The sequence below is a fragment of the Vidua chalybeata genome, chromosome 9 (assembly GCF_026979565.1).
Source record: "Vidua chalybeata isolate OUT-0048 chromosome 9, bVidCha1 merged haplotype, whole genome shotgun sequence".
Taxonomy (NCBI): Eukaryota; Metazoa; Chordata; class Aves; order Passeriformes; family Viduidae; genus Vidua; species Vidua chalybeata.
This window is the reverse complement of record NC_071538.1, coordinates 14,546,895-14,570,241: the sequence shown is the minus strand read 5'-3', so window position 1 is coordinate 14,570,241 and position 23,347 is coordinate 14,546,895. Positions and strand designations below refer to the sequence as shown.

The following is a 23,347-nucleotide window of genomic DNA, read 5'->3' as shown; positions in this document are numbered from 1 at the left end:
GTCATGGCCACAAGGCCATACTCCCCTCTTTGCACCAGTTTTTTGGGAAAGAGGGGTAGTGCTGACCCACTTCCCAGTGGCCGTTCATGGTTACAAAGTGTCAGCCTCCTCACACACAAGGCACTAATCAAATATGTATTAATTATTATTTTGGCAGATGCTGAGGGGCGTCTGAGTGCCGCCTTGAGGTACACCCCCAAAGAAAGTGCCTCTCTGATCAGGTCTAATAAAATCCAAAATAAAACTCTATGGGTTGAGAGCCAGCTCCTTCTTTAAGCTGGAGAGACAGCATCCAGCAAAGAAAATCCAGCAGTTTTAGGCCAACACCAGCTCAGCCTGCCAAGAGCCCAACCAAAATTGCTTTTCCCCTTGAAGATCTGGTGGCAGTTTTTCTTTTGCAAGATCTGCCAGTTGGGAGCAAGGCAGAAATGTGGTTTTGGGGAGGATTTTCAAGCAGTGTCTGCTTCTCGTTTCAGCCAGCATAAGAATGCAGAAGGGAGAGGGAAGGAGTGGGGGAGCTCAAGAGAGAGACACAGAAAAAGCTGCTTGGCGTCAGGCAGAGATGGGGATGGAGAGTTTGGGAAGAGGGGCATTACCTCTGCCTGCAGCTCAGCATCCACAGAAGCACAAGGTTCATGGAGCAGGGGTTAGTACAGCACTGATACTCAGATCTGGCATCTTGGTCTGAATTTTCCCCTCTGAGAGGAGCCATGCAAGCAGCAAAGGGGACTTCTCTGCCAATCCCACTGCACCCAGACTACTCCTTGCCTTGTAGCCCATAGCATCCTCTGGCTGTGTGGCTCCCTTGGTACCGATGTGGCCATCTCACTGCTGACATGCTCCTCTCTAATGCCTCCAAGGTGGGCTGTTACTCTTTATTGGGTTAGCATATAGTTCTCTGCTGCCATTTCAGTTTTACTGTGGGCATAATGTACAATGTGTAGTCAAAAAGTAGAGCAGGGGTTGCTTTCAAGCCAAATGTGGTTTCAAGCCAAAAACAATAGTTTTGGGTATCAACTGGGACTGCATTGCATGGGAGGCTGTTTTCAGCTGATTATTCCTGTGGTGGTCACCCATGGGCGATGGTTACCCTCCCAGCCCTGTCTACAGCTTCCTGAGGAGTTTGACACCAGGATCCTGCAGGTAGGGAGCATGTGCTCCCAGTGCATTTCCTTTTGCTCTGTTCAACCTGTTTTTAGGCTTGTGTGAGCAGCAAGATGCCACATGTTTCCATCAGAGGGGCTGCATGACTGTCACGGTTTTAAGCCCAGCTGGAGATAAAACACCACACACCACCTGCCACCCTGGTGTAATGGGAAGGAGAATCAAAGTAAAACTTGTATGTTGAGATAAGAACAGTTCAGTAATAATAATGGTAAATGATGATAATAAAAGGGAAAAAAGCATGTGATACACAATGCAATTGCTCACCACCCACTGACCAATGCCAGACTCCTCTTCCCAAATCCAGATCGGCCCCATTTCCAGGTAACTCCCCCCAGTTTATATACTGGGCATGGCATTCTATGGTGTGGATTATCCCTTTGGTCAGTTCAGGTCACCTGTCCCAGTTATACATCCTTCCAGTTTCTTTTGTGTACCCCTTCACTGGCAGAGCATGAGACAAGAGGAATATAGTCCTTGACTTAGGATAAACCCATCTCTGCAAAAAACCAAAACATCAGTATGTTATGGACACCATTCTCATTCCAAATCCAAAACACAGCACTGTAACAACTGTAAGAGCAGAAATTAACTCTACCCTAGCTGAAACCAGGACAATGACCCATGTAGATGCATTTCCTAAGCTCAAATCTGTCTTTTCCCCATGCATCTACAAATTAGTCAGCACAGGGCAGGTCCATCTCTCTTGAAACCTTCATGCACCAGCCTGCTCTGCCTCTGTCCTTGCTGGGTAGAAAAGCTACCAGGACCAGGCACAGGGAGGTGTCAGCCTGAGTCTTGGCACAAAGCCCCTGCACAGAGACACATGGGGCCCATGGGAAGTCAGGACCATCACTCCTTGCTGCACCAAGCTGCAGGTGCAGCTCTGCCAACTCCCTGATCCTTCCCACCACCCTTCCCTGAATTCCCTCCAGCTGCCGGATGGCTTTGCAGGGTGTGTGTGCTCCGTGTCCTCTCTGTCCTCAGGATTCTCTCCTGTCCCCAACACTGTGCCTGGCTGCCTGCCACAGTGCAGGGATGGTGTCTGAGGAGCTGCTTGCTTTAGCTGGGGGAAGAGGCAGCCATGGGCAGGAGCAGCAGGCAGCTGTGACGGAATGTCTCCCGGCCCACTGCTCCACAGATTTGGATGTCGAGAGGAGCAGAGGTGCAAAGTGCTGATCTAGCTTTTGAACTGTTGGAGTCCATGATGCTGCTTTGAATTTACACCCATGGAAGCAGGATCTTGGCCTGGGAACTTGGCCTGGGTCTCAGTGCTGTCATAAAGCTGAGGGAGCCTTTGGACCCACCACCAGGCCTTTAATTGGAGTAGGGGATGCAGTGGAGGAGAGGAGGGGTGAGGCACATGGCAAAAGGAAGACAGCCCTGGTCTTGGTAGCCTCCAGGAGAATAAGTGACTGTCCATCTTGGGAGGGAACAGAGGGGGTCTGAGCAGGTCAGGACTCAGACAGAACAAGAAACCTGGACTTTCAATACCTTTCCCATGCTCCTGCACATCCCCTCAACCTAGCAAAGACATTTTCTCATGCATCAGCCAAGGCAGCCTGGGATATGGGGATGAGGTTGTCCCTGTGCCCAAAAAGTGTGCCTGTGCAGGTCAGGACTGCGTTTGAAACACCAGATCCCAGCAGCAGATTAAGAGGCTGAAGCATCAGGATGTGTCCCCACTTTGTGCTGAGCATCTCTCTCTGGGGAGGGAAGGCTCTTAGGGCAGATTTTACCTTGTGCTGAGGGGTCAGCAAAAGACTCCCATGCCACTTAAATCCCACTTAAGTACTTTGCACTGGGGTGAAATTAACTCTCTCCACAGAATAAGCCATCAAGAAAAACTGATCTAAAAATCTACGCTGGGCCACAACCAAGCCACGCTTCTATTAGCAGGTAAAAAAATATTTCCCATCCTTAGAGTTAAATGAGCCAATAGTTCAATCACAGAGCGAAAAGCAGCAATAGAGACAGGGATGCTGAGTGCCTCAGGTATTGGGAATCTATGCTAGGAATCACAATAAGGAAGACTTGCCTGTGTTCTCTGTGTTTAGCAGCAGTGCTATTCAACAACCTATTTGCAAATGCCATCTTCCAAAGTCCTTTTTTCCCCTCCTTGTTAAAGTTGCAGCGATAATAGGGCAATTACAGTGCAATAAGCTAAACGCAATCCATTAGTGGCATCACAGCCATTTTTAGATCTTGGGGAAAAAAATCAAAGCTGTTTAAGTTTTCTTATTATGCACATTAAAAGGCAAGCAGCAGGGTCTGATCAAAGACACCACCACCCCTGTGCTCCCCCACCCACCTCCTGTCCCTGCATCTTGCCCCCCCTCTATTCATTAGTGGTCACAGCTGTGCAGTCGGCCAATTACTTGGGAATAATAAGTACATTTTGCAGTAAATTAAATATTAATTAGTCCTTGGCAGGTTGTTTTGGGTTTTTTTTTTCTTCATTTCCCTCTCTCCACCTGAAAACAGTGAGGGGATGTGACCCTGTTATCGCCTGTGTCGGTATGTGGGTGAGTGGGGGAGGCTCTCCTCCATCCCTGTGCTCCTTCTCCTCCAAGCTGGCTTGCAGCAAAGTCTTTCCTGCTCTTCCTATAGGGTTCACTGCTGCTGGACCAGGATTTGCAAACACATCCTTAGCTTGGATGGTACCTTCTTCCAACCTGGGCATATCCCATCTCTGCCTGGCTTCCCATCCTGCGTGCTCCACTTGGGCACTTAGCTCTCCAGGCAGAGCAGTGTCCCTGATTGCTTGTGATGTGCACGTGAGGCCTCATCCTGCCCTGCTCCTGTGCAGCAGGACCCCAACCCAGACAGTGTGTGTTGTGCCAAGTAATAAGGAAGAAGAGTAGTCCCTGGCCAGGGGTTCAGAGGGTCCACCTGAGACTCTGGGCACAGAATGACCCAGTTTGGATTTCTCCAATCCCCTGGAAGTCAGACTGCCTTGAACAAGTGCAGACCCTGAGACAAAAGCCCTGCAGACAGTAGTCAGGTGAAGCCCAGACCAGATCCCAAGCCTAGATCTGCTGGGACAAGTGATTCCTGAAAGTTAGCCAGATGAGCTAATTTTGATGTTACCAACATATCAGTATGTATTACAGTTTAAAGAATGAATGTAGTGGAAAGAAAAAGTGGATGAAAAGAGCAGCTAAGCTTTGCATAGGAGGGATGAGAGCCTGACATGGAGGGAAGACCTGTCCTTGCTCTGGAGCACCCCAGGAGCACTGCAGAGACTGGCACAGGAGTCCCTGGGAACCCTCAGCAGTCAGGACAGGAGGGGCAGATGCTCTGGTGGCTCACCCATTCCCCACTGGCGTACTCCAATTGGAGCTGCTGTCTCAGTCACCTGGCCTGTGCCTCCCTAAAGTGCAACATTAGTTTTGCTGCCTGTGGCCAGATAGGAGGCTGGAAACAAGGAGATGGAGTCTTAGCATCTGACTCACCACACCCATCCTTCCTCCTTGCCACCAATGTCAGTGTGAGCAGAGAAGAGGGCATTTTGTGCTTCTTTTCTTTACAGATCTATTACCAAGAGTTTCTGGAGCAGAATGAGCTGTGCTAGCAAAGGCAGAGTAATCTGTGCCTGTTGGTAGATCCCAAGGTAAAAGGTTCCACTTGTTCAGCTCTTGGATTTACACTTTACTAAACAGCTCTGTGGGCTGCCTTGTGATGTATCGTGTACGACTTCGCCCCTTGGTGCTCTTGAGTGCAATTAAGTTGTGGGCTTTTTTTAGATGTAGCTTGACAATATGGAGGTTAGGTTTTTATTTTATTTACAGCTTTTACTTGGGGACCAATAAAACCCCAGCTGGCTAATGTGAGAGTTAAAACTTGCATCTCACTCTTTGCCTTGGATATCTTTTCTATGGTAAACTATTTATTTGTGTTTCATCTTGCACAAGCTCCTCTTTCCATGCTGAGAAGCCAAGAGCTCCAGGGGCTCTTTGAAGACTATTTGCTATTGGATAGCAACTGGAATTCTCTTTAAACATCCGTGCCTGCTTTGTCCTATAACTGGCCTCTTGGTGTCAACACACAGTTTTGTGCGAGTTTCCTGTGCAAAGCTAACATTTGCACGTTCCCCTGGCAATTGTGCTTCCAGATCCCTCTTGTTCAAGCATATCCCATCATTTATTCTTGCAGGAATGAGCAGCAGTTACTCCACATGCCAAATCAGAGGCAGCACCAAGGCCTCTTTAAAAAGGAAGATTTCACTGGGTTGGGAATGACCGCTGTGCTGCTCGGGTAGGAGGAATGTCCTGTGTGACCTACGTGTCCAGTCAAAATGGTCCACATTTGGATTGCAAGTATGTGGTCTCTGAGCTCCAGGCTTTCATCACACAATTAAAGTGCAACAAAGTCTTCTTGCAGAATCCCAGTGCATTTCACTGTCAGGCCATCAGACATTTCCACCTATGAGCATCCCCTGGACACTGACCCTGGCATGCCAGCAGAATACATGGGAAGGGTGAGATGGCATCAGGCTAGTGACACAAATCATGCTAAAAATGCCAAATAGCTGTGTTTACATGCATTCGCAACCCAAGGGTCGTGCTCTTGCCATAAAAAGGGAGATGAACCCTGGTGAGATGGGAGTGATGCTCCCAAGGATGCCTCTGGGAGGGAAAGATCAAGAACTGTTGCTCATAATGGCACTGGCTGCTAAAACAGTCAAAATAATCAGGGGGTGGGGAGGATGCTGAGGGGACAGATGCAGCTGGGTGATGAGTGCCTGTCGTTTCCTGGTGCATCTTCCCAGTGGCATCCCAATGTGCCCATTCTCCCTGGGGTGTTACAGGGCTTCAGTGCATGTACCCCAACATCCAGCCCCTCTTTAAACCCCAGCAGTGGTCGCTGTTACATGGATCGAAAAGGCCAGCATGAGCTCTATGAAGACACAGAAAGGAAAACATTTTCTTTCTCTCCAGTGTCATTTTTCACTCCTTCTGTTTCCCTTTCTGCCATCTCATGACTCTCTAAATTCATGGGAGCTCTGCCTCAAGGTGAAATGAAGGCTCTGGGCTACATTTGGTAGTGCCGACAACAGGGGATGAGGGTCAGGGAGGGTTAAGCAGGGAGGGGGCAGTGCAACAAGGCGGCCTGATCTAGTGATTAAACAAAGGGATTCAGCCAACATGTGTAAAATTAAGTGATCAAGAGTTGATTACAGAGTGCATTGATTGTGTACTGATGGATTAAACAGAGTCGTGCTCGGGATGCGATTTTCCGAGCCGGGCACGAAAAGCACAGGCAATTGACGTGTTGGCCAGAAGGACCCGCTTCTCCCAATCCCTGGCTTTTATACATTCTCCGGATAAATCTGCAGAGAGGCCCGTGGAATTATAATCGATTATCCATTTCTCAAAGTCACTTAAGGGCCCTGAGCTACAAGCTAAAGTGCCGGTGCTGCGAAGAGGCATTGGGTATGCGCCGGCATGTGCAGGTGCTGGCGCGAGGGGAAAATGTGGCAATGACCCTGTGTGCTGCAAGCTGATGAATCTATTTTCTTGTAGGAAATAGTTTTGACAGTTCAATATCTGTGTTTTCGATATGTGCCCCACACATCCCCAAGGGAGGAGAGGAGAGGAGAGGAGAGGAGAGGAGAGGAGAGGAGAGGAGAGGAGAGGAGAGGAGAGGAGAGGAGAGGAGAGGAGAGGAGAGGAGAGGAGAGGAGAGGAGAGGAGAGGAGAGGAGAGGAGAGGAGAGGAGAGGAGAGGAGAGGAGAGGAGAGGAGAGGAGAGGAGAGGAGAGGAGAGGAGAGGAGAGGAGAGGAGAGGAGAGGAGAGGAGAGGAGAGGAGAGGAGAGGAGAGGAGAGGAGAGGAGAGGAGCTGGAACGTGGGAGGGAGGGAGTAGGTGGGAGGTAAGGAAAGACTCTACCACATCACCCCTTCAAATTATAGGTGTATCAGTATATCACCAACTTAACAGACTGCCCTCCAAGTCAAGGGCATTGGAGCAGCATTGCAAGTGTCTTCTGCAGGGCCCGGATGGGGCTGGAGCCCCTCTTGGCGTACCTCCCTGGGCTGTGGGGGGATCCTCAGCATGCCCCAGCCTACTGCCAGCGCTGAAGGCAAAGATTCATTTCCAGGCTGATCCTTTCTCTCAGGATACAATCAGGTCCTTTGCTGAGAACTCAAAGGAGGAGGCAGGTGGTGCTGAGACAACTGAGCAGCTGCAGCCTGGTGCAGGATCATCCTGCATGTTTTAGAGGGGGCTGGATGTGATGGTGGAATGAGGCTGGGGGGAGAAACCCTGCAGGTCTTCCCCAATTGCAGGGCTGTTGCTCCCACTCTCAACTGTATCCCTGTTTCTTCTACAGATTCCCAAAACAGGACCCAAATGTGTCCAGACCTCAGACCCCAGCTCTTGGACAGTCTCCCAGCCAGATACGAGAATGTTTCTGTGAGCTTCTCACCTTTTCTAGTTCCCACTGCCATTATTTTTTGGCATTTAAAGAAGGTGCTTTGCTCCAGGTCTTTCCATCCCAAGAATTGATGCAGAGCATGGTTAAGGCACACTTTGGCAATGTAGCTACACATCTCCTTCTCTCCACCCTCTACCACCAAGCCACCAGAAACTCCAGGTTGGGTAACTCGTCCAACCAGTGACAAGAAGTGGCCCTCATAACAGCAAACAGGGCCGGAGGCCAGGCACATTGGTGAATGTTGCCCAGCTGCCAGCCCTGGGTACACAGCCCTAGGCCTTCCAGGTGGCTGAGGAGGAGGAGGAATGGTGAAGAGGCAGAATCATTCCCCACACTCTGTCCAGCCATGGCACAGGACTGAGAGAGCCCTGGGGTATTCTGCCTCACTGCCTATGTGCTGGGAAGTGTGCTGTGTCCCAGTGCCTCATTTTGCAAGTCCTGCTGAGGAAGGACTGGCCATGGGCCATGGAGTCTGCAGAACTGCAGGCATGATCCCAGGGTCCCAGTGGCTCTGGGTGGTTTGTCCACAGCTGGGCCAGTCTTGGGTGCATGGTATAAAAAGATCCACGGGATGGAGGGCAGCTCAAGGATGGGGAAACAAGGTGCATCATGCCCCAGGAGATCCCCCAGGATGGAAGGACAGAGCTGTAGGATTCCCTCAGCAGTGCTTCTGCTGTGCCATGTTCGCTGAAGTCAGGGACCCCTGACTGATGCTGGGGAGACCCAGCTGCTCCCCAGGACTTGTATGTTTGGGAGATGAACCAGTGGGTTGAAGGAGACTCCATTTTCATTCCAAGAGCAGAAGACAGGTGGCAGCAAGAAGATCCAACTCCATGGTTGTGAGCTTTTCCAGACTCATATTGGCACCCATCAGAGAATCTGGAGCAGAGAAGGGATCATCTCTGTCCTTGGCCCCTGCTGATCTCATTTGGTCAATCTCCAGCCCAGTGAGGGGCGTGGCTGGGCATTGTAGTGCTTCCTTGGGAGAAGCCTGTATGGGCAGGCTGCCCAGCTCTGAGATGGAAGAGAGGAGGACAGGGATGGAGGCAGTGCAACACCTTCCTTTACTTGCTCTCGGTGTTTCTCAGTTTTCCTCTTGTGAAACCCAGGGAAGTGTTTCTGCTCAGTTTGGCATCCCCACATGGAGAAGCACCATCAGCCGGTCCCAGTCCTCCTCTTCCCCTCTCCCTTCCAGGTCCCTGTCATGCTCTCCCTTTCCAGCTCTCCCGGCAGCCTGCATCCCTCTCATCGGGGATTCATTGTCTTGTCAGCCTCTAGTTAGCCAGCATGCGTACGAATCATAAATTACCCTGCCCGGGCCTCTGCTATGCTTCAGCACAGACAAAAAAATTGCACTCCATCACCGTGTCTCCCGGCTTTTAGTGGTATTGATCAATGCTGCTCCCTTCCCGCCCCCCCCCTTTTCATTTTAACCGAGCCGGTTAAGTGCAGTATCTTATTTTGTGCTGGGACAAATGAAAAGAATATTAGCAAGGGCTGAAATATATCTCTTTTTTATCTCTCTGCTACTTTTTTATTGAATCTTTCTGAGTAGGTGGCTTTCCGCAGGATGACAGCCTCATGACAGGCTCCTCATTAGAGCTGAGACAGTAATTGTGATGCATTTCCCTGCGCGGCCTTTTCACTTCTCCCCCCCCCCTCCTGCCTTCCCTCCTCTCTCCCTTTCCCCTGATTTGTAAAGTGATTGGATGTACAGACTCACTCCGTTTCTTAAATTATTGCCCAGCTCAATCCATCTTCCACTGCCCCACACTGGGCAACCATGATCTCCACAGATGGAGAGCCAGGGTCACATCACAAGGGGTTCCTCACCTCTCCTGCTGCCAGGCTGCCACTCGCCATGAGAAACATGGTGCTGGGCCCAACGGGACATGCAACAGCCTATGAAGAGCCCAGGGTGCTGTTCAAACATGCATTTTTACTGAGTGACCCAGGGGACCAACCTCAGCTGGGGTTAACTGCATGGCAGCAGCACCGCACCAGTTTACACCAGTCCTCTCCAGTATCCAGCTTGTCTGGGCAGGCAGCTACAAGAACAACTCCTTCTTTGGAGAGAAATCAATATTTTAGCAAGCTTTTCAGCAAGCTCAGATCACTCTCTAGTTTTTACTCTCAGGAGAAGCAGGTGTATTTTCTAAGGTGCTTGGCAGCCTGAGCACCTTAGCAGGGAGCAGTGTCAGGGATCAGGCTCTTGGTGGGGATGCAGCAGTCTGAGTACAGGTTTTGAACAAACCCAGTTTGTTCATGGGGTTGCAGAGGTCCCCCTGTCTGTCTGTGTCTCTGTGTGTTTTATACACATATAAACCAGCTGCCACTCATCCCTGTGCCTCTCTTTGCTGGATTCAAGGCAGGACTGTCTCTATGCTGTGCTAAGCACAATCCAAGTCCAGCTTTTGCTGATGCTCTGCAGCATCTTTGCACTGTGATGCAGGAGTGATTCCTCAAAAATATTTTCTTACCTGAATAGCCATTTTTTCAGACCTCTGCCACCTTCCTGCCTGCACAGAACTCCAAAAGGCACATGCTCCAAGGGAGGTCTGCTCAATGCTGGGTGATTCCTCAGTTGTCTGGATGTGCTTGCTGCTCTGTGGGGTGTTTGCAGAGTTCAGTCGTGCTGTGGTTGCAGTCATGGCTAGACACTGAACCCAGCCACAGCACTCAAACCTGGAGTCACCTGTCACTGTCTCTGGCACCTGAATCTCCACTGCCCTCTGTACAGCAACTGCAGCAGGGGCCAGATCCAGGGCACCCCATCCTGGGCAGCAAGTTCAAGTCTGCATCCCCAGCCAGGCAGGAGCCTGAGGGATGAGAAGGCCCTGATGGAAGGAATGGGAGGTGCCCTGACCTCACCTGCAGGTTTTTGGGTGCCCATACCTTTTGGTACCAACCAGCAGGATCCAAGGCAGTGCCCAGCAGGCAGGATGCCACTCCATGGGGACAGCACGGGGACCACACCAGTAAATAACAGGGAGATGGGAGAGCAACGATCAACATTATTCCTGCTCCCTCACTTTATTACCATATATTTTTTGCCTCTATTGTTATTCTGGAGTGCTCTGCACTAACACATGAACCATCTCTGCCTGGAGCCACTGTTGTCATCTCCCCTCCTTGGCTGCCACTTACTACCAGTGCTCTGTGAGCCTCATCAGTTGTGGCGTGGGCTCACCAGGAGAAGACTGAGTGTTTTGCTATTTCCAAGCTAATATGGGGCTTTCTTTGAATTATTGTTTTTTGAGCTGGAAGGAAAGGAGGCTTGTCACACAAGATACCTGCTATCAGTACACAAATAACAGCAAGCCCATCATCGAATGGAAAATAATCGCCGCGGAAACCGAGTTGCAGAGCAGCCGGGAGGGATTATTACAGGCGCTGGCAGTGGCGATGCTGTCAAGGAGCCTGTGTCAGCACTTCCATTACCACCCACCTGGTTTCAGCACAGCCCCCAAAGCAGGGCACAGGGCCGTGGGGCCCCAGTGTGGGATCATTTCTATTCAGAAGTGTTTCAGATCAACTGGCTTTGATCGGGTTTAAATGATGGAGTGTGTAAGAGGGAGAGAGCAGAAATAGGAAGGTGAGATGGAGGGAGGCATCTCAAAGAGGGAGGGTTTGGTACTCAGAGAAGTGGAAAAGAGTTTGAGGTAGGAGAAATCAGGAGTTGGGACTGAAGAGCTGGTCCTCACGGGAGCAAGGTTCAGCTGGGCACAAGGAAGGACAGCACAGGGAGTCACAGGTAGCACCAGCTGTGCCACCCACAGCAGCAGTTCCTGGCAAGGCATCTGACTGTGCATCAGGGCAGATGAGCAGTGGAGTTATAGACAATTTATTTCATTCATTTGGCAACTTGCTGAGCTCCTGTGCAGAGGGTGCCCTCATGCCTTGTAAACTTTGCTCATTGAGTGATGGGAGCATTGTTTACTCTGTGCTGCGTAGTGGTGAGGGGCTGTATACACCCTGTGCTGTCAGCACTGTTGGTGGGCTGGGTTCTGTGGTTTTTTTACTTAAATGGTCTCCAAAACAGTAGTTCACATTCTGCTTGTGAGGGAAAGTTCTGCCTTCCAAGTGACACACTCCCACCCTGCAGTGCTGTCAGGGCACAGGTGCAGGGCAGGAGCAGGGGTGACTTCATGGCTCCATGCCTATTCAATATCACGCTTGTGTCCCCAGAACCTGAGCCCAGCTCCCAGCCTAGAGCTCAGGTCCCATTACTGGCTGCTTTGCAGTGAATCAGACCTTTGCCAAAGGAATTATCTTGGATCCATATCAGTGTCACTGAGTGAAGGATCCAGCCCTCTGTCCCCAGTGGGATCAGGAGGGTTTGGTCCAGTCCCTACCTGGGCTGGGATCCATTTGCAGATGCCCTCCAAAAGAGTCTGTGCAGAAATTCCTCCACACAGGGGTGCATCTGCGTATTGAGCACTCTGCTTTCAGAGCAGGAAATATTCGGTTTCAACACTTGGAGTTAAACATTTCCGCGGAGCCCAGGAGACCGTGCAAACAGCGGGAGCACCAAAGCTCTGCCTTTTCATCTCTCTGGCACTGGCGAGCGGGGGGTCGGCAGCCAGGGAAGCACGGCAGAGCCGCGGAGGGTAAACACTGGAGCCGAGCCTACCGAGTAACCAGAGAGTGAAGGGGAGAGAGAGGGGCAAAGAAAACAAAAACACAGCTGCCAAAAAACAAAAGCCTGAAAAGAGCCATTCAGTGTCTCCCAGGAGCGGGTTTGGCACAGGGCAGGGAAGGATAAACAGGGAGCAGGCGTAGGTCCTTCCCGCTCAGGGATATGGGCCCTTTGTTTTGCCCTGGGCAAATCAATGCCCTCTACTCCATCCAGAAGGGTAAGCACTTACACCCCAGCACGATCCAGCCACACACATGATGTAGCATCCTTTGTTTGCTCCTGGATAACAGGATGTCCCTGCTCTGGAGAGGAGAGGTGGGATGTATGCATCTTTCTCCACCCTGGCATTCACAAACAAAGCCTGAGAACTTGCCGTGCCCATCCTCTCCCTCTCCTCACAACCCAGCATCCCACACCATGGAGATGGGTACCACTGCCTGGAGCAAGACACAGCAGCGTGGGTGTGTGCCAGGCTCCGGGCATGCTGCAGATGTGGATGCTGCTGATTTGGGGAGACGCATTCCAGGAGGAGCCTGTGTTGCACTGCAGGCATGCAGCGGGACCCACAGACCTGGGGAGGCTTGCGTAGGTGTCCTCCTGGCACGGGAGAGGGTCCCTCCGTTCTGCCTGCCAGTTGCACTTAGCCCTGCTCCTGTGAAAGCACAGCTGTCAGTCCCCTGGGCCAGGAGCCGGGACTGCTTCTGTCTCCTGCTTTGCAATCTGTACATCAGGGGCTTGGCTGTATGTCCAGGTTCCTGTTCTCCTGCCCCTCTGGAAGCCCCTGTTTCAGTGCAAGCATCAGCCTCCCGCACTCAACGGAGCAAGGGGATCTTCCCCGGCTGTCATGGGGATGTGGAGTGACAGCTGTCACATCCTTCCTTGGCATAAATTCATCACCATATCATTGGTGTAGCTGGTGGGTAAGGCCACTGCTGCTCATTTCTCCTGCTGGCCTGGGCTAGGGTTGGGAGCAGCCATAGAAGACAGCAAGGCTTCTTCCCATGGCCTGAGATCTCTCCTGGTTGCCCCAGCCATTGAAATCCAAAGTCACCTCTGCTTAGGAATATGCACCCCATGTTCATGGAAGAGAACAAGCAGGCTGTGAGAGCTTGGGTGTGCAGGAGCTTAAACATCCCACCAGTCTGGTGTACCAGCCTGTCCCCAGCAGGGGACCCTGGCTGTGCATCCTGACCCAAGGCTGCCAATCCCAGTTCTGTGGGCCGGACAGCCCATCACCTCCTCCAGCAAAGGAACATCTCTGGGCTCCCTGTAGAGCAGAGACACAGGGATGCTCAACCTCTGTTCCACTCTTTGGTGCTGCTGAGAGCATCCCAGCCCCAGCAGCCAAAGCTGTGGATGGCGATGGGGGCTTGTGGGCCCCACGGCAGTGGCCTGGGCCAGGAGTGGGGATGCAGCGCAGTAGGGCAGAGGGCAGCCTGTTTACCCATCCATCTGTACACCCCACAGCAGGGATCCAGCAGGATTTCCCGTCCGCTCAAAGGTTGCCTGTTTATTTTGGGAGGGAGACTCAGACAGCTCCATTGTTTTGCTGTGAAGTTGGGGTTATAAATAGCAGGTGGTCGGGGACGCTCCTGGGCTATTTTGGGCCCCCACTAGACAAAAGTGGAAAAGCTCCAAGAGGAAGATGAAATTACTGAAATGCCGACCTTTCCCGCAAGGGTCAGCAGGAGATGGGTGTTTGAGTTTGGGCTGGATTCTGGGCATTATTTAAACATGAGGGAAGGAGGAGAGAGGAAGATGTTCCAAGTTGCATGGGCTGCATGCTGCCAAAAAACAGTGTGTCCTCCCTGGCAGAAGAGTGGTGGGAATGAGGGCCCGAGGCACCTGGGATCTGCTTGGAAGCCTCTAGGAGTGGCCCAAGTCCAGAGAAGAGACCAGTCAGGTTTTCCTCCTGGCTCTGCAAATGGGAGAGTTCCCAGAGGAAAGGGAAGCTGGGAAGGTAGGGAATGCACCCTAGCACTGGCCTGCCCCATCTTGCCCCTTTCTTCCATCTCCTATAGAGATACTGAAGGAAAGGGCAAGTAATATCCCAGGGATAGCCCTGCTTCCACCAGGCACATATACTTTGTCCTGCTGAAGGGCAAAGATAAGCCAAGGTGACTCTCAAACTTACTTCAGACCCTTTCTCTTGTTAAATGCTTGTGCCAGGCAGTTATACAGGGAGAAGCAGGGATCCAGTAAAGCTGCTCACACCAACGTTTTATCCTTTGAGAAGGTCTATTCCTTTAATGGGGATTCATTTAACTGGGCTCCACCATCATTAGGAACCATAAAATGGCACCTTTTGGCTCCTGATTGGAAGGCCACATTGCACGCAGCCCCCTCGTATCCAGCACCGGCTGCTTTATTGTGCATTACTGCCTCTCACTCGGATTTAACCAATTTGATCCATGTCTAATACATAAATAAATAATCCAGCAGGAGGGTTCACATTGGATGACAACAGGCAGCTATAAAGCACATTTCTCCCTGCCAGAGCCATCTGAGCCAGGCTCCGCACGCCCTCTCATGAGCAGAGCTGCTAGTACAGCTGGGAGAGGGGGCCTGGGGACCCGCGGGCTTCCCTCTTTTATGGGAACTTCATTGTTTGCTTTAGAGTTTTATTTTATGTTAAATAGATGCTGTATATTCCTTACAGAGGGGGCAATAAAGTTTCTGAGCTGGAAGAAATTGGCTTCAGATCAGGAAGTGAACCAGGGAGATGTGGCTGGGCAGGGAAGCAGAAGACAGGATTGAGAGTAAGGAGGGTGTGAGGAAATGTGTCGCTTGCAGATCTGCCCCAGAGACTCAACCCAGACAGGGATTAGGGTACACAGGCAGCCCCAAATCTCACCCAGGGGTGTATCAGGGGTGATAGAGCCCCAGGGGCACAGAACTCTGGCAGCTGTGGGGTCTGGAGCTGCTGGTAGTGCAGGGGGACAAGGGGCCCCAGCCCAGCCCTGGGAAAGGGTGAGCAGTCCTGGGTGAGCATCTAGACCTGCTCCCCAGTACATCCACAGCCTCATGCCATGGGTTTTCCTCTGCCTCCCAACATTGTGTGCCCATGGAGATTTACTCTGCCCTTTACAGGGAGGATCATCCTGACCCACCCAACTTCAGGAGTGTCAAGGAGGATGAAGATGGCTCTTTATAATGAGTTAATAGGACCAGTGAGCAGTATTAAGTCATCCATCTACTCCAAGTCATATCACCAAGACCTCAAACGGGAAGCTGGGTTTGCACAGGGCCACTTCCAGAATGTGGCTGTTGCTGCTCTTGCTGTAAGACTGGAGGGCCCACAGCCAGGCTTGTGATGCTCTCGTGTCAGTTGCTGTGCCACTGCAGAAGAGAGCCAATCCCTGCCCCAGGGACTGTATGATGGGGAGAGAATTAGGATGAGAAAATCTCTGGATTTCAGTCCTGTGCTAGGACAGAAACCAAAGCAGAGCACCGACGATGCTGATGGCAGCTGATCTGGGCTAAAGCTTTTTCCCTTCTTTTCCTTCTCACAGGCAAAAAGAAAGCAACTTTGTTTGACAGCCAGGCTCCGATCTGCCCCATCTGTCAGGTCCTTCTTCGCCCCGGGGAGTTGCAGGAGCACATGGAGCAGGAGCTGGAGAAGCTCACGCAGCTGAACATCAGGTAAGCAGCTCCCTGGGATCTGTCAGTATCCCTGGTGACCCAGCTGGGGCACCTGCATGGGGCAGAGAAGATGGTGGTACCCACAGCTACAAGATGTGGGGGATCTAGTGCTAGCCAATGGGGCAGAAACATTTCCCTGGAGTTCACTGTAATGGTAAAGTCAGGCAGAAATTTCTCCCAGAGGTCACAGACATCCCTTTCCCTGGGGATGTGTGTTCAGTGAGCAGTTCTCATGTTGCTGACATCCCCTCATGGAGCAACCCTGCAGCACTGGTGCACACTGCTCCTCAGCTACCTTCAGCTCCCTTCTGCTACCCTCAGTGCAAAAAAGTCACCTATTTAAAAAAAAAATTACCTTTTAACTGCTAGCAGTTATTTAGGAAATGGCTGCGGCCAAGGGTTGGCAAATCCCTGCCCTTGCCTTAATAAAAGTCAGCAGCCTTGGGAAAGAGCGTGTTTATTTCAATTATTAATGAATTCTCCGGTCATTAAAAGGTGAGGAAAGGAATCAAACTGCCTACTAGAAGCAAAGTTACATCACCAGGTGGTAGGAGAGGACGACAGCGTGTGTGTCATTGTGTATGTGTGTGTGCGCAGGGTGAGGGGTGCACGTGCCTGTGCACAGTGTGGAGGATGCAGAATCCATCCCTGCTTGGCTTGGATCTTCTTGGATTCAGCGATAGGCGTTGCAGATGGAGGGAGCAGGAGGGAGCTTTAGTTAGAGAAAGAGAGACCTCCCAGAATGGATCTGGGTTGAGATATCCCAAATTCGGCACCTGCACCCTCAGGCTGAGACCCACGGTCCCTGTGTGTTGCACAGGAAGATAGGGAAGGGGGGAAGCAGGGAACAGGCAGCCCATTTATCCCCCGCGACACCCAGTCCCCTTGCAAGAGTAATTTATGGTGTAATTTGGGCCACATCCAACTTAATAAAGGGCCACTGCAAATTAGTGAACAGGTTTAAATGAACAGAAGCAATTAGTGCTCGGAGGAGCCCATCAAAGAAGTTGGGCCAATATCAGAGTGAAACTGAAACTGCAAGCCAGGAGCAGAGGCTGGCTGGCGCAAAGTGGTGATGGGAAGGTGGCGTTTAATGGGAAAGGAAAGGAAACCCTAAATCATAAAGCGTGACAAGGGCCATTGTGGGCCAGCTGACAAATGAAAAAGAATGGCATTATTCCTTTAAATAACAGCAGCAGTTAGAGAGGAGACAGCTCTCCCTGGCTTGCCCTCGCTTCCCTGGCCTGCTCCACTCGGCCATGCAGGCGGCGAGGAAGAATCAGAGGTCTTTATTAATTATTAAATAACGACTCCCTCCGTAGTGTGATAGATAACGTTCAATCTAGGCGATGGATTCAGGCGATGGAGGCTAATCTGTAACACAGCAGCTCCACATAGGGATGGGCTCTCCCCATCCCGGAGGAAACCGAGGCAGGGACCAGCAGCAGCAGCAGGCAGGAAGGGCAGGAATCGTGGGCAGGATTAGCAGGCAGCAGGGTGTGAGGGAGTTGAAGTCCCCTGCACTGCCCAGCCGCAGCAGGCAGCTCGCTATAGTGGGTAGCTCCGTTTCCCATTCCCCCACCTTTCCTGCCTGGAGAAGCCAGGAGCAAGAACACATCAACAAGAGAAGAGAGAAACTAATAATGATCTCAAATAACCCAATAAACATAAAAATAAAATGTGGGCCTATAAACGCGACGGGCACTGGCAGCCCTGGCCGCTCCCTGCCAATACTGACTTGTTACCGAAATGGCCGAGCAGCTGTTACTTATCAGTCTGATGGGGAGAAGCAAACCAGGGGGCTGCTTTCCAAGGGCTTTTTTTTTTTTTCTAATTTAAAGAGGATGCAGCCAATCATGGCTTGTGGTGTTAAGTTTTAATAAACCTTAATGATTTGCAACAAAATCATAGATTTCCTGTGCTTGGGGTTAGGAAGTCAGATCCCCTCCTGCCCACTGAGATTGCAGCACTGAAGGCTTGGTGGGCACTGGATCAACTCTGGAAAAGGGATTTCTTGAGGAGCTTCTTGGGGCTGAGATACAAGGAAGCTGTAGGCACCACCTGGACGATGCTACCTATGGTCCCAGATCACCGCAAGCAACTCACCCACTCCAACAAACCCCTTTCTCAGTTGGTGGGTATGGGGTTTGCTATCCCCTAGAGACAGGGACAGCTTTTTCCCTCCATGGGCAGTATTGATGTGACCATCCTGGCCTCAGGACAGGGATATCTCAAGGTCAGCTCAGCTCGAGCATCATGCAGTGAGGCGGGAGGAGCCATTCTGGCAACAGGGCAGCACCCACCCATGCCTCAGGAGTCCTGTGCATGTACCAGGGACAAAAATCAGCTGTTGGACCAGTGATGAACATCACTCAGGAGGATCCAACCCTGGTGCAGGGTCCAGCTTTCCCTTGAAAAAGCGATCTTGAGTGGGAATGAGGAACCTGGGTTTCTAGCTCTGCTGTTTTCTTGGTGTGTCCAGTCTCCCAAAGCATAGGGAGAGACCTGCTTGTGCTCGCCCCACGGCTCCTCCACGCTGTGTGGGTCCAGCCAAGCCTTGTGCACAGCTCCACGCAGCGAAGCAGGGCTCTCTGAATGCAAATTTCATTTCTGAGCCACTGGCGCTGTTTCAAGAGCCGGCAGCCTCCGAGCCCTTTTTGGTGTTACATATGTAACAGCCTCATTGAACTTGACATGTCAAATTCAGGCCATTTGTGCAAAATCTCCCTTTAATAATACCGTTTCATTTCGCTCAAATGAGACTTGAATGCATGTAAAATGGAAAAGGATATTTAAGCGCTAACATTAGGCAGATGTCTTGCCAGAGGCCGATTGAATATATGAGATTTTGAAGTGCTTAACACGTTTTCGGTGCTCCCTCTTAGAATATGTCACCTGGCTTTCTTTTTTCTCCCCCTCTTTCCCTCCCCACCTGCCCCCCCTTTAAGTGAAGGGTATAAATTGAAAGAAAACAAAACTACAAGCCTTGGTTTTATGGGGTTTAACTCTTGCCAGGCAAGACTGTTGGTATTCCTCCTCTAAAGAGAAATTGCGTTGGAGCTCACCTTTGCAGAGCACAGGCTCAAAGCAGCAGAGAGTGGGAGGCAGGTGAGGAGTGGCCCCATGATGCAGGGCAGAAGGGATGCTCTCCTTGCTCTGCCTGTACAGTCAGAGAGCAAAAGGTGCCCATCTGAGCAGCTAAAGTGCCAAGCAAGGTAAAAATAAAAAATAATAACAGCGACCCTTTGTATGTGTCTATGCCCTGTGCCTCAGCCAGGCTGGTCAACACAGAATACATGAATATTCCTGGTTTGTGTTCATGAAGCTGATCTAGATGTGAGTTTCCTGTCCTCACTCAATATATATTCACTTGTTTTACACCTCATCCGTGTTAAAGGCTCGCAATAAAGCACACTGAAATGTGAGACTCTTTCTGGAGCTGTCAGTGGCCCCAGCTCCAAACTTCAGCTGGTACTCTGGCTGCAGCTGCATTTCCCCAGCCTAGGACTACCTAGGCAGTGCAGGTGGGCACAGCATTCTGTAGCAGCACCCAGGGGTGTCCCTCAGGTCACACACACACACACCCGTGTGCATTGCTGCGTGTCACCCTGCAGGTAAATACTGTGAGCAGAGGTGGCAGTGGGCAGCAGGACCCTTAATCCCTGTCTGCTTTCCCCAGGCAGTGACCGCAGAGCACTGCTGATGGAGGGGAGGCTGGGTGGAGAAGGGCAGGTTTGGGGCTCTGGTTTGAGTTTGGGCTGGGAGGAAAGATTAATTTGAGGACAGAAGTAAAGGAGGAATTAAGAGCCGTAGAGTCAGCCTCAGCTGATGCTCCACAATGATTCTTTCTAGAGTTTGGGGAAGAGACATTTATTGGCCATTTTAAAAACTGTAGGAAGTCACATCACAAATATTACAGTTGCTGAGTTCAGCAGTTCGAAGGTTGGGAATGTGCCTTTGGATGCAGTGGTTTTAATAGCATAGCAATCTGTTCTTGAATATGCAATGCTCCTTTAAAAAAAATATTTGGCAGGGGGTGTTTTTATTTCGCCATGTGACAGCTGCCAGATTCTCCCCTGCATTAGCAGCAGCAAGCCTATGCTTCAGAGCTAGGATTTCACCTCCCAAAATGGATGAGGTGTAGCAATATGGCTGGGGAGTAGTCCAGAGACTGGAGCAGTGAGGGTGATGATGTTCTCAAAGTGCCCCATGGCTGTGCAAACTCTCCTCTCATTCACTTTTCTTTCTTTTTTCCTTCGCAATCAGTACTTATTCTGAGCATGTTTGTATTACAAAGCCTGTGCCCACCTGTTGGCTGCTCCCAGCCCAGGCCAGCAGCTCTCATTGCTCCTTGCCATTCTGCTGGGGGCGTGGGGACACATCCCTGCACATCCAGCATCTCAGGAGCTACTGATTTCCCCTAATGACCTTTCTGTGTGTCCAGGAATAATTTCTCTTCTGCTTCTGTGATTACGAAGCATTTCCCGGGGCACAGAGGGCACCGGGGTCTCGCACCTTGGTGCAAATGGAAAGTGCTGCAGGCTGTTTCTTGTGACCTCCAAGATGCTGTCACAAAGAACCAAATAGTGTCAGGCAAAGGAGGGCAGAGTAAGATGCAGTGGGAATGCCTGTGTCAAAGTGGGTGAAGTGCCCAGATGGGGGATTTAGCTTGACTTTTGGAGCCAGCTTTGATTCATGTCAGAGGAAAAGAGCCAACCCCAGAACTATGGTGCTCCAGCTCCTGTAGCAGCATTCAGTGCGCTTCTGCCCAGGCTCAAATCTTCCTTTGGGTTCCATCTGAAGATTTCTCTCCCTTGTTTGCACACATACTCTTTTCCTCTCACTGTTCTTAATCCTCTCTTCTTTTGCAGCCGGGGTAGAAGCAGAAAGTGCTTCCTCAGTTCCTGGCACTGCACAGAGCATCCTCACCCTGCTGTGAGGAGCTTCAGCTCCAGGTTTCTTTATGTAGAGAGGCACAGCAGTAGCTCTTCTCAGGGGACAGAGGCAGCTCTGGGCCCAGTGGGATAAGAAATAAGGAGGAAAGTGGCAAGATAGCTGAAACGCAAAGGCTGTGGGACCTTGGGAGATTAACTGGTCACAAGGCAAGTTGACTGTTCTTGAGAGATGTCTCCAGACCTACAGAAATGCATCCTGCTTTTCATGTCTTTCACAGGTTGCTTTCCCAGTGTTTCACGGTCTTTCTGGTTAAAGTCATCTCATGCTAGCCCCTCAGAGTCTGCACTAGAAACTCCTGCTAATGGACAAGTTGGCAAGCACATCATCCCTGTGGTCCCTTGTGTGCCCAAATGACAGGGGCTTAGTCTATTTCCTCCTGGTCACAATAAGGACCCAGAGCAGGTTATGAGATGTGGCTCACACTCCTCTCCTGCTCAGGGAACCCTCTGTTTAAATGCGGCTGCTCCTTTCCTTGCACTGCCCCAGGAAAGTGTTCACTTCATTTCTGTGGGATCTGCCAAGGGCCGTGTTGTCCCAAAGGACCTTTGGAGGACCTTCCCAGGGCCAGCGTGGGCGGCTGCTGGGGAAGGGCGAGTGGCCATGCTGCCAGGCCCAGCAGGATAAATAGGGTGTGTAAAACCCGAATTAGCTCTGTTGTCGTGTGTCACATCAGGGTCATGGCTCTCGCCTCAGGTCTCCTTGATTTATGCCTGGGGACTTTAACCTGATGACCAGGTACTTCCCCAGACTTCTTGTGCAGCAAATGCTGCAGGTCCCCCAGCCTCTCAATGAGAGAGGTTAGAAATGGTTTTGAGTGAGAAGGGTTTTTTCCAATGCTCTGTTGGAATACACGATTCCCTTCCTTGCATGCAGTAGACACCTGCGGGCTCTCCAGAGAGAGGAAGGAGCCCTGACCAACAAGTGAGATTGCAAGCAGGCATTGAAACCTCCTGCTCCTCAACTTATCCCTGTCTATTTCTTCTTTCTTTTTCCCTCTTCTTTTTCCACCTTCTTCTTTTCTTTTCTTCCCTTTCTCCCCCTCTTCTTCCCCCTCCCTCCATCTCTCCCCACCCCCCGGTATCAAGGCGACATCTCCAAGCCAAGTACTTTTAATTTCGCCCGTGGCCCTTGCTGACACGGTGGATATGCACAGCAAGTTAAATTCCCGCCTGATCAATAAAGCAGAAGCAGTGTGTCCGACTGGTCGATATTTTTTTATCTGTCTTCAGCCCAGTCCTGCTGATGACAGCCCCCTGTGCTTCAGCAAAGGCACTCAAGGGCATCGAGCTTTGGCAACACAGCTCTTTTTTTTATTTAAATTTTAAAAAACCCAGATGCCTACAAAAAAAAAAAAAGTTCATGGAGTTTGGCCTTTGCTTAATAACGTTTTATGATTTATCTTAATTTTTAATTGAAAAAAATTTGCGAATTAATTGATTTCTGGGACTTGCCAATTAACATTGTAATTGGGTGCATGATAAATTTCAAGGGAGCATCATTTTTCTCCCTCTCCCCCTTGTCACCAAGAAGGGGAACTGCGAGGGCAGCTGCTTCCTATCCATACAACCCCCGCTCTTTCCCGAGGTGCTGCTGCCCTCCTCCCCCCTTGCTACTGTATCTTAAAGAAGGAACAAGAAAGCTAATAAAGTCGTGTTATTAGAGTCTCGCCAGAGGTGACCCCTCAAGGCATAAATCCAGGCCGGGGAGATGCTGGGGACAGGTACTATTAAGTGCCTGAGCGTGCTTTGCAGGTGGGAATGGGTACCTCTCCTGCAGCACCCTCTCCCTGGCTGTGCCCTCCCAGTGCTCCCAGGGGCTATCCCAAAGGGCTCTGGTATCCCCCAAGGTGTTCAATCAAGCAGTTAATTGTGTGTGATGTCTCTGCAGTGCTCCTCCTGGCTGTGAGTCCTCCATGATTGCCCTCCAGCCAATGTTCACCAGCAAAACCAGGCTGCAGGGACAGGCTGGTGTTTGGGAGCTGCTCTAAGGACACAGAACAGGTTTTCACATCCTGTTCTGCGGAGAGAGTCCTGCCCCACAGCAGCAGTGGGGCACCCACCCATGGCAGAGGTGTTCAGCACAGAACCTCAGCTCTGGAGTCAGGGGTGTCCAGTTTGAGGTGCAGATGCATCTCCAGCTGGATGGTGTCACCTGAAGTTTCTCCAGCAGCTTGATTCCTGTCGGATTTAAATTAAACTTGCCTGGAAGTGTCAGCTTCTTGTGATCCCCGAGCAAGGCCAGGACCACCTGCCACCACAAGGCAGCTAACAGGGTCACATCCCTGTGTGGGGTGTGGAGAAGTGGGTGAGCTGGCTGCTACCAAACTGAGGAGTGAGGACACAGTGTGGGGTTGAGGCAGTGAGAACAAGCTGCCCTGGGGCACTGAGAGAGTGAAATTCCCAAGTAAATTGAAGCGTGCTTTGTGTCTCTAGTGCTTCTCCCACTCACTCCACATGCTGGTATGGACCACCTTGCCTCAGTCACCTCATGTGTCCCATGCATCCTCCAA

At 51.0% G+C, this 23,347-nt stretch overlaps 1 protein-coding gene across 4 annotated transcripts in view; it reads left to right on the top strand.

Moving 5' to 3' along the window:
• RNF220 (ring finger protein 220) overlaps nt 1–23,347 on the top strand; it is a 213,973-nt gene that overhangs the window by 115,508 nt on the left and 75,118 nt on the right. For all 4 annotated transcript variants that reach the window (XM_053949884.1, XM_053949885.1, XM_053949886.1 and 1 more), the window contains one exon: nt 15,753–15,882. In XM_053949884.1, coding sequence (XP_053805859.1) covers nt 15,753–15,882 — 130 coding nt within the window. The remainder of the gene's footprint in view (nt 1–15,752; nt 15,883–23,347) is intronic.